Raw genomic sequence first — 11433 nt, 5'->3', positions numbered from 1 at the left:
GCTTTTTTACTTTTTCTATTTTAGCTTATCTAGTTTTATGCATATCTTTTTATTCATAGACTTCCTATATAGCGGGTGCATAAGTGTTAAGATAGCTATTTCATATCATATAATACAATTGAATCGTTATAGAATAGGCTAAACCTTAAAATTTAGAGAGAGCTCTCTCGGAAACAACTTTCAGAAGCTGAAAACTTGAGAGTTAGAGTAGGCTGAAGGATACAAGATGTCAAGCAACTCTCAGAAATTGAAACCGTTGATCTCTTTGTAGTTTGTACTTCCCAGATTGCGTAATAACCGTTTAAAGTAGAATTCTGATAACTGCATGCTTTGTGTTTCATTTACTATTATAGATTCTTGATATTAATAAAGGACAACCTGAATCCATTAGAGAATTGGTACGTGGGCGAAGAGGGGAAGTGCGACCAGTACTCCTCATTTGTCCAAATACATATTCAGCTTCTGTCCTTGATATAATAGGATATGAAAATAGAGTATTAATCTTTATCTATAAATCCTTTTCATGGATTTAGTTATTTTCTTTAAGTGAATATAAAATTTATTTCTGCTTGTTTTCATTTAGGTCTCCATCATTGACTCCTGAGGCAGGAAAACATTCATGGTTGCAAGCTCTTGGTGAAATAGCTATTGTAAGACCTGTGATCGTAGGTTGTTATGGCTTTGATACCACTGTTGGAAATGCTCTGAACCGTGACCACAGGTGGTGCAAGCACAGCACTCTACCAATCACAGCTCAGCTAAACGGAATTGAGTATTGAAACCTGTGAACACCGGATGAGGAGCACAGAGACTGGAATTGAAATCAAAACACCTTTTGTGCATAGTATTGGCTTGCTACTCAAAGCACATCAAAGGCTCTTTTTTTTTTTTTTTAAATTCTGGATATGTTGTCGAGAATGGTTTTTTTTTAGGAGAGTGATAAACTAAGAATTAACAAAGACGATAAAATCCTACACTACTTTATTCAAGACAAGAAATTAAAAAAAAACTAAGCAAATGAAAGACTACATTTTTAATAACTATGAAAGCTTCAATTTTTGTTGTTGGAATCGGGTGTGTTTTACAATGGTAGGATAGATGCCTTTTAAACCCAACTTGCCTACACACTCAACCAATCACATTTTTACTTTCAATTTTTAATTTAAAAAAAAAAAAGAAAAAAAGCAATACTTGAGCTCCACACAACCATCTCTACCCTTAAAGCAATACTTGAGCTCCACACAACCATCTCTACCGTTGATCTCTATGAAGAACAAATTTTCTGCAGATTTTTCAACAAAGTCCCTGTTGAAATCCAAGTTTTCATTTTTGTCCTCATATTTTTCTTTCTTCAAAAACAAAGCTTAACCTTGACGTTTCTTTCTTTAATCGCAAAAATATCCAAACCAACAATAGCATCTGAATCCGAAATTATGCTGATTGGCTTTCCTTCAGATTGGATTGATAAAAGCGCTGAAGGATACGAGATGTTAAACTTTTTGTGTGATGGAGCTCTTTGCTCAGAGTAAGTAACAGAATTAGGATGCAAAATTCATCAGCTTTTGTAAAAGAAGCTACTAAAGAATCTGCCAACAGTGAAGAGTAAAATAAAAAGGTGAAGTTAATGCAGCCAGAGAAAAGATATCACAACTTCTTGGATATCTTACTTTCGTTTAAATGATGGATTTTTTCAGTTAGTTTTATTTTCATGAAATTCATTTGTCGGTTTTAGGTCAAAGAACTAAAGAAGAAAATGCAAAATGAAGAAATGGAAGCACTTAGTAGAAAAGATGGCGCTTCTCATGTTGGCATCGGCGAGCTGAAAAGTGAAGTTTATAAAGCTCGTGCAAGTTGGAGGCGGAAGCCTCACTGTCCAACAGTATGTTTTCTTTTAAACATATTTTCAGTCTTTTTTTGTCACAAATTTAGAGATTTTAGCTTATTTTAAACTTATTTGAATATGTTAAACGTAGGGTGCTGCTGGGAAGTGTTACAAGCTATGTGTTGCAAAGTGCAGCTTGTGCTATTACTGTTGTTAAGGATCCTAGTGCTCATGGCTTTTGAATCTCAAACCATTCGGAATTGTTTATGTTCAATTATTACAATTAAATAAAAAAATTGTTTGCTCAGATGAATATTCACACATATTAGTCCAATTACCATTACAAAAGTTCGAATAATTTCAGCATTGAATAATGTAATTGTGTTATGGGCCAACTGTATTATTATTATGTTATTATAAGTCTTGAGGATAATATGTATGTGATATCTGGATTATAATCAATACTCGAAATAATCATAACTATATATGTGGAAGAGGAATTTGATTTTAAGTGGGTAGCTCTTATATATCCAAGATGATTTTCTCTCGGAGGCCGGCATTGGTTGGCGGCATTGTTTTGATGAAAACTTTCTTTCCAATTCCATAAATTTGGATATTCCTCTTTTGTGTACCAGTCCGCACGAGTAACCTCTTGAATAGGACTCTGCCAGAAGGCTATCACGTGCTTAACGATGTCCACATATCCGATGACATCATCGCCAAAGAAGTCCTTAATTTCCTTGGAGCTCATTCTCCAGAAATTTCAGGCACTCTTCAAGTTCTTTCATGGCCTCTTCTTTTTCCTTCTCTTGCCCAAGAACTCTCTTATATAACATTCTCAAAACCTGGATATTCAGAGATTATCAACAACTAACACGATTTAATTCGGCAACGTCTTAGTTAATTAATTACACCTCTTTTATTTTATTTAAAAAAAATAGCAATACTGGTCCGTTTGGTATGATTTTTTATTAAGTAAATTTTTATTTTGTAGAAAAGTACTTTTTAATAATAAAGTAAATTGTTGTTCGACAAATATAATAAGAGTTACTTTGACTAAATTTATATTTGGTAAAATTACTTTTCAAAATCCATTTTATATAAATCCACTTTTACAATTTAAGTAAGTAACCAAACACAAATGTTACTTTAATACACAATTTAAAAAAAAATAAAAAAATAAAAAGCTATACCAAACACAATTATATTTGGGACTAAGCAGTAAACTTTCAAAGTTTAAGGGATAAAATTATGGTTTTTACCTTTTCGTCGATGAACCTGGCCAAGAAGCGAACTGTGGATTAGTCATAAGGATCTTGAGGCAAGATGGGACTAGATTTCCATGTCTCATCTATGAACTCGAGAATGCGAGAATGACACGAGACTCTGCAATTGGCTTTCCATTGTGAATGGGCACTGAGACTTTCTTGTAAGTTGGATTGTATTCTAAGAGCAATCACTCTTATTTGAAAGATCATATTCTATGTATTCATACTTTATTACTTTCAACTTCAGAGCTAGCTCTACTCTCCGGCTAAAAGGACTTACCCACATTCCGAACAACTTCACTTCCTCTCCCATTTTCAACTTAATTTATTTCTTAAAAGCACTTAAAAATTGCATTCCTATGACTGAACTTTCATTTCTTACATTTTGCTACTCCAACTTTACTTCCATAATACACCTTACTAGTTACTACCACCATTTAAAAAAAAATGATGTGTCACATAACGTAGCGTTAAGTCCATTCAAGATGATCGCGCAACAATTATTAATTATTTTTTAAAAAAAATGAATAAATACTCGAATTAAATTATTTAGAAAATCTAATTTTCAAAATAGTATAAATATTCTCATAAAAAACGAGTTGAAAATTCTCTAAAAACACTTTTCTGCCGCCTACCTTGTCTCTCCACCGTCTAACTTTAAACCGAACTTCTGGGGCCATATCTAGTTTTTGCATATTTCTCAATGTCGTAGGGATCAATGTGAAGATATAAGAGCTACAAAGAAATAGAAGCTCAACCATCAAATAAATGGACCTTTTTCTTTCACAATTCTTGTGAATTCAATTGGATCAACGATTTATCAGATAATGTAAGTTTTTTTCTCTTCTATAGCTTATCAAGTTTTATGCTTTAATTCATAGATTCCCTATTAGTGGTTGTGCATAATTGTGTTATGATAGCTATTTGCATATCATATAATACAACTAAGTCATTATAGAATAGGCTAAACCTCGAGATTTGGAGAGCTCTTTAATGTCTTTTCGAGTATCTCCTGCTAGAGTTATAGTATTTAAGATATGGAATATTTTTATTAGTGGCAACGGACACATATGTGATCAACGACAAATTTCTACATATTGTCGTTAGACAGTGGATTCAACGCCAACTCGCTCTTAAAAATTACTATTCCCTCCATCCCTCAATAAATATCTTTTAAATTATTGTCACAAAAAATAAGGTAAAAGAAGAAATTTAACATATTTTGATCTAAATTAGGTATGAAAGTCATCTACTATAAGACAAAATGAAAAGTCTAAAAAAACATGTATTGAGAGACGAAGGGAGTAGTATATAGTTTGCCAAGTCTTTTGCACAACTGATTGTTGCTAATTAAAAAAAAAAAAATCTCTAGGGGATAGTTAAAATTTTACATTTTTGTTTTCATGTTTCATATATACAATGACTTAATTTATCATTCCAACAAATAGTAACTTTAAGTTCTTAGTAAAAAATACGTATTTTGAGGATGTCTGGAGAATGCTCCAAACACGACACAAACGTATCCTAATTTCTCAATCAGTGCTTGTGGGTTTTGGAACCGTTTAAAATGTATATTTTTGTCCATTCCCAATATGCACACGATGTTCTGCTCCTTCCTGCTTAAATTAGGCTAGCTTTCTTTAGTTTTCACCTCACATTCTTTATGCGATTTCCGATGTAATCCCGATAGTGTGGTTGTACACATAACCCTGGTTTATGACCTTGTTCTGAGGGCAAGGAGTGTTTAGTCCATGCATTGCACGTGTGTACATTCATATCATAAACTTTTTTATAATCAATTCCCTCATTATATATTATCAAAAAAATGAATAAAAATCTGTTTTTCTAGAAAAAAGAATTACATAGATTTGTTTGAAAGGTAGTTGCAACATTAGTCCAAGCTAAACAAAGGAAAAGTTGTCGGTATTGCTTGTTCAAGAACCCTTGCAATTTGATTATTAATTACCTTTAATTTCCAATGCTAATTAAAAATCTGAAACACAGTTTTTATTTATTTCATTTCAACAAGACAAGTACAGTACTGAATCTAATTTAGACAGGTCTATTTTGGGGCAGATCCCGAAGCCGTAAGCATTTTCATGAATTCAACAAGTTTGTGTTTTGGAGGGCAACACTGTTTGACAACTTCATCCTGTTCAAATTTAGTCTTCCATTTCCATAGATTTGGATGTTCCTCTTGTGTGAACCAATGTAGACCTGAAACTTCTTGCCCCACTCCAAACCAAATGGCAATCACGCTGGCCGCAATATCAATGTATCCAATGCTATTCCCTCCAAAGAAATCTTTTCCTGCCAGCTCCTTCTCAAGCAATTTCAGATTCTCAACATTCTCTTCAATGGCATCCTCTCTTTCCTTGCTGCTGCTCGTAGCTATTCTATGCGCTGATTTTATAATCTGAAAATTAACATGAATTATAAATTAAATAATTCAGTGATTAAGAAGAATTAATATGCTAGGAAAGTACTGTCAGTTGATTTCCATGGTTGGCATAGGTTCTCAACTTTTCGAGCTAGATCGCAAAAACACTCGACTCTCATTATCTCTATGAGTTCGATGTTTAGATTCCTTTATTCTCTGTAATTAGAGAAAAGTGCTTTCAGTGATGTACTTTCTTTTATAGTTATGGATGAATGTGTCCGTAGCTAATGACTTTCTTTCGGTTGAGGTTCCATAATCTATAATAGTTGAATTGTAGACGACCTCCTAGTTTGGATGACTAGGTTTTAATCCGAGGATCATCGACAACTAGCACGATCGAACTTGGGCACATTTTAATTTTTAGTGATTAATAATATTCCATCTTATACATAAAAAACAAATAAAACAAAATGCTTGGAAAGTGCCAAATCCTTGACTTTACCTTGTCATCGATGAAATTAGCCCAAAACCGAGCCAAGGCTCGTTCGTGGGGATCCTGAGGCAATAATGGATTGTCTTTCCAGGTTTCTTCGATGTACTCTAAGATCACTAGGGACTCTATGATTGACTTTTCATTGTGCACAATCACTGGGATTTTCTTCGTAATGGGGTTGTACTTGAGAAATGACCGACTCTTGTTTTGCAGATTTTCTTCGATGAATTCGTACTGAATTCCTTTTAGATTCAAGGCTAGCTCTACCCTGTTACTAAAAGGGCTTGCCCAGAACCCAAACATTTTCACTTCCTCTGCCATTTTTTTTTTAATTTACAAAATCTTTTCTGTGGTTTGTTGTTAAACTCTAGGAATTTTGCTCCTTTAAATACTCCTCAATATAGAGGTTTTCTTGGAAACTCAGTCATGGGCTCTTTTTTAATTCTCTCAATATTTAACTCTTCTTAGTTGTACTCTTTTGTCAGGCTGGATTATACCATTAACAACATAGTTTACCCTCGTTTCAAAATGCATGATGGTTTGGATTTTTATATTCATTCATATGGACATGTAGTTAGTCAATAATCTAAAACATCATTGGATAATAGGAGTATAGGATTTGGTCCGAGAAAATTCGTGAAATGCTGATAGAAAATACATGTCAGTCAGTATTTCAGTGGAGCCTACGTCCTAAAAATACTTGGGGATGAAATATTGCCCTTTTTGAATTTATGCACTAAATTATTATGATCATCAAATAGTAGGGGGGCAAATTAAATATTATATTCCGCTACGATCTTTTGTTCTTATCTTTTTAGGGTTTGGTTTAGCTTCTACACATCCTCTGATAAACAGACTAAAATCAACATCCTTTTTCTTGACTTTAAAGTCACGCAATAAACAAAAAAAATAAACTTGTAAGTTTCAATCATCAACGTCACTCACCTTCTAAACATGCCAAAAAGCAACTAACCATTTCTTTAAATTCACATATATAATTAAGTATTTATATTACGATTTCCGTGTCTCTTTCAGGCAAAAATGTCGATCATCGGCAGGTTTTCACGGCGTCGGACACCGATCTCCTCCACAACAAACATCCACATCATGGCGTTAGACGGTGTGGTCAACGTCAACTCACTCTTCACTTTAGCCCTTTTCCTTGGTCTTACCTTTAACCCCACCAATATCGATCCTTCGGTCGCCTTAATAGGCCATCACGATTTCGCCTCCTGTGCAGCTGGGCCTCGCATCGTAGAGAACCTCGTATGCTGCCACGTGTACTCCTTCAGCTGCTTCCTCTTCTCCAGCCTCGTTGCCTTGGCACTCAAGCAAGCTATTAGTATTAATGTTGAGAATGCAGAAGAATTCCAGTTTGGTGCTAGCTTTAGCTTGGCGAGTGTTAATGCGATGGCGTTGAGAGTAGGGATATTGGTATCGGGTTTCGGGTCAGTTTTCGGATGCGGGTTTTTGATGTGGGCTTTGGTGGATTTGATTCAGATAAAATTAGGGACTTTGGCTTGTGGGAGTTTGTATACACTTGCAGCTGTTGCTCCTCTGGTTTTATTGGTTCCTATGGCTCTTGCTATTTTCGTTTTCCTTGTTCTTTACGCTTTCACTCGGTAACAATCAGAAATTCTCCAATGCAGTGAGGTATCAGATATATACACACAGAATTGAAAAAAGGCTTGATACAATAGAATACCACATTACAATACGTGTGAGAATATTTCTTCAATTCTTTGTTCAATAGAAAAATATAACAGAAATTGGGATAATTCTAAAAGCATCTGTTTTTAGACATACTCCCTCTAATTAACTGTTACATTTCCTATGTAAAATGCATCGGAAATATACGGAGGTAGTATAACACAACCCCATTATTATTTATGTTATCAGGCAAAAGGAAATAATATTAGTGTTCATATTCCTAAAAAGATCTTTTCCTAGACAGAGAAATCAAACAAGCTAAAAGTCTTTGGCTTAAAGAAGCTGGTAGCAGATCGATCCCACATAGGAGCTCAGCTACTTATTTATTTTTTGATACTCATACACTGGCTTTTCATAAAATCCTGCAAAGTTGTGTTTATACAAATCAGAAATCCAAAAGTTGAAATTTATTTATTTTATAGATAAAAAAAGTTGAAATCTTTCTTAACCTTGCCTCAAATTTGTATACCAAGAACACGGCTAAGGTACTAATAATAAAGCGAACCTGAAAAAATGCTAGTTTTGATGAGCAAGTATTTAAGTAGACATTAATGCAGCCAAAAAGATGAGCTCAAGTATTAGTAGTATGTATCATCAAAAAAAAAGTATTAGCAGTATGATATCTACTAGATATACCAATACTACCTTGCCACCAATTTCCTCTTGAAGCATCATTTGAATTGTTAGCACTAGGACCTTCTTTCTGAAACTATTTCACCCAAAAAATGTCATTTCATATAGAAAGTGTCCAAACACAGAATTTGTTTGTTACTATAAAGTAACTGAGACTCACTTTTGGGTATGATCCAGTGGTTCTGGTATTCGGGGAATCGGTATAGACGTCTCGTCCACCATAGTGAAGAGATGAACTTAGATGGCATGGATTTTCTTTTGCTCTCTTTTCCTGATAGAGTTTATTTGAGTTTCTCTCATAGCTCACCTCCTCCACTTCTGGAGCTGAGTTATTTTGAGACAAACAATTAATCATATTATGAATCCGGTCAACTTAGGGAGGAAGATTATGTAAGAATTTCCCTCTCTCGATCAGAAAGACATATTTCATTTGCAAAACCGAAAAAACTGAAAATCCAACTTCATATAAAAAAACAATAGATAGATTTGGTATTATCCATCAATTCAAGGTTCTCAGAAAAAGAAAACATAGGGATAAGAATCGAATTATATGGAGATTAAATATTTTTCTTTTGTAGATAATATGAAAGGAAACTAAAGTATGCACAAAATCACAAACCTGGAGCTCCTAGTTTTGCTTTCCATTCTTGATTTCCTGAGACCTGATTTTCCCAAGAGCTCGAGGAGCCCCTCCTTTTTGGAACCTGTAAATCGTTCCACTGCCCATTAGCCTTAAATTATCGCATAAAAATATATTAACGTGATACTTTTCTTCCCATCCTTTTGTAGGCAAACATATAAAGAGAGAAAATCCTAGCTGCATCTAGTCATCTAGAAGTGCATTCTAGGAATATTACCGTCGATGGAGGTGGAAAAATAGACTCAAAAATCCCCGTGGAGACAGAATTTGTTGACTCTTTGGTGTCAAAAAGATCACTAATGAATGACGAAGAAGAAGAGACTCTACTGTTATTTTCCATTCCTAAGCTGTCGATCACGAATTAACTTGGCAGCAAAATATCTTCTAAGTATGACGCTAATGAACGAATAAGATTTTAAAGGAGAAAAGAAAGCAACGCAACACAAGCTCACATCAACAAGCAAAAAATCTTCCAAATTTTTAACACTACTACAACACAATCACACCACTGTTTGAGCCAACCCCATGTGCATTCATCACAATGAAAATACTAATACCTTATTTTTGAAAAAAGATAAATAAATAATATCTATTGCACTAAGAAATCTTGGAATTAAAAAATAAAAAAAAAAAAAAAAAAAAAAAAAAAAAAAACTAAACAAAAAGGAGATTAATTTCCCTCCTTTTACTTTCTGCTTTGTCCATCACCCTCTAATGTCACATTCTCTGTTTCCTGCACACTATCTTCTTTTTCAATTGATCAACTATAACGGATAACCGTCTCTCAGTGTCCACCTGTCATCCAAAGTGGAGCTATCTGTCTCTGCCAAGTGTCCATTATCCTAAGAACTATGGTTTTGAGATTCCTAATTTAGTAGAGAAACAAAAATCTATCCTTATAAGTGATCTTCTTCGGATGCATGTAATTGACAGGACTTTTCCTGATTAACTTGAAATTGACTTCCACCTTTCCCTCTTATCTTCTATGTTTCTATTAGTTTGATTCACCTCTTATGGCCATATTCCCATTCCTCGATTAGGGCACTACCCTTTGATATTAGATCAAACTCCGGTTAAGAGGTCTGTTCATCATGATGAAATTCCGAGTTGACGGTGCTATTTTGTTCCATTATTGTATCATGCAAGTATTTATTGTTTGCCCACAATTGTAACTTGACATCATCTCTTTAGTCTTAAGCTACATGTGGCAATCACTTTCAACGATAACAATTAGCCCCAAAATGGATGGTCACGAATGAGATAAAACTTGTCTAGTATTCGTGCCTCGCTGACTTAGACAAGATACTTCCTCTATTTTTTTTCCTACCATTTACTTAACTTTTCAACTTAGATAGGAAAATAATAACACATCGTTGCGTACCGTAAAAATATAAGAAATATTACTACCCCTTACTTTTTATTCTGCCAGTACTTTGTATGAAAATATCGAAAAAGAGAAAACAAACACTTATATTCAGGAAAGTAAAAAGTAATTTCGAAAAGCTTGGACAAACTCACACTTAATGCGCCCTCTTACATCATCACATCCTCAACTTGCTCGCAATAAGCACGTCTTGGTGCCGACTACAAGCCACTTGCAAATAGATTCTGTGAGCGAAGCATGGCCATGGATGCTCTCCATCACATCAAACAAAGCCTTAAGGAAAACATAATTGTTCAAGTTTCCGCATATACAGTACTCTTTAAATTAATACTCGATAAATTAATAAACTTTTTAAAATAATAAATTTGTCCCGTCCCGACTTGGACCAATGTAAAAAATTAAAAAATTCGATAAAATAATAAGATAATAATTTTTTGAGAGATTCATTTATAACTTTTGGTCTCAAGAAAATCATAAATTAATAATTTATAGAAACTAAAAAAAAAATATATTACATTCTATTGAAATATGATTCAATAATTGTTTGTTTTCTATTTGGAGCCATTGCCACCAAGTAAGAACACAGTATAACTATTGAGTCACAAAATTCGCTACAACGTAATTCTAAAAGGCATAGACTAATTTGCCTTTTTGTTTGATATGTACAGTATAATTACTTAATTTATACGAAAATATAAATTACGTTGAATCGGTTAAAAACTCTTTAAATTAATAATTATTAATTTATCGAGAATAAATTTCTCCGGTCCCGACATTATTAATTTATAGAGTTTTAACGTGTATAGCCGTGCAGAAGAAAAGTCTATCTAAAGTGGACAAACTTGGACAAAGAAAGTCATTCCCTATCGATCTTTCTTCTCAAATATCGGAACCAAAATACTCCATAACATCCATGAAAACAAACCAATCTAATCCCATCATGCAACTTGTTAACATTTGGTATTCTATAGGTGTAATTTGTGCAAATAGCAACTTTACATCGTCCAGCAATAAAAAAACATATTCATCAAATAAGTTTTGCATAGTTTCTAATGATACAAACACATAAAAGATATGTTAAAGTAACACCTTGCGGTGCATCT

The 11433-nt window shown here is 33.8% G+C and overlaps 3 protein-coding genes and 1 pseudogene across 3 annotated transcripts; 1 reads left to right on the top strand and 3 right to left on the bottom strand.

Moving 5' to 3' along the window:
* Positions 1–2228: 2228 nt before the first annotated feature.
* Positions 2229–3403, bottom strand: LOC139882688 (glutathione S-transferase U7-like; annotated as a pseudogene).
* A 1749-nt stretch (positions 3404–5152) lies between these two features.
* On the bottom strand, positions 5153–6284 carry LOC139882687 (probable glutathione S-transferase). Its single transcript, XM_071866967.1, has 2 exons — positions 5973–6284; positions 5153–5506 (listed from the first exon to the last, which is right to left on the bottom strand). Exons 1-2 carry the CDS (start codon positions 6282–6284, stop codon positions 5153–5155), a joined length of 666 nt encoding a protein of 221 aa, XP_071723068.1.
* A 720-nt stretch (positions 6285–7004) lies between these two features.
* LOC139882686 (uncharacterized) lies at positions 7005–7589 on the top strand. The gene has a single exon (XM_071866966.1). It carries the CDS (start codon positions 7005–7007, stop codon positions 7587–7589), a length of 585 nt encoding a protein of 194 aa, XP_071723067.1.
* A 655-nt stretch (positions 7590–8244) lies between these two features.
* Positions 8245–9286, bottom strand: LOC139882685 (uncharacterized). Its single transcript, XM_071866964.1, has 4 exons — positions 9164–9286; positions 8926–9037; positions 8467–8630; positions 8245–8382 (listed from the first exon to the last, which is right to left on the bottom strand). Exons 1-4 carry the CDS (start codon positions 9284–9286, stop codon positions 8245–8247), a joined length of 537 nt encoding a protein of 178 aa, XP_071723065.1.
* Positions 9287–11433: the final 2147 nt, after the last annotated feature.

Source organism: Rutidosis leptorrhynchoides, unplaced genomic scaffold, assembly GCF_046630445.1.
Source record: "Rutidosis leptorrhynchoides isolate AG116_Rl617_1_P2 unplaced genomic scaffold, CSIRO_AGI_Rlap_v1 contig3, whole genome shotgun sequence".
NCBI lineage: Eukaryota > Viridiplantae > Streptophyta > Magnoliopsida > Asterales > Asteraceae > Rutidosis > Rutidosis leptorrhynchoides.
The sequence above is the reverse complement of the archived record's forward strand: the minus strand, read 5'-3'. Positions and strand labels throughout refer to the sequence as shown.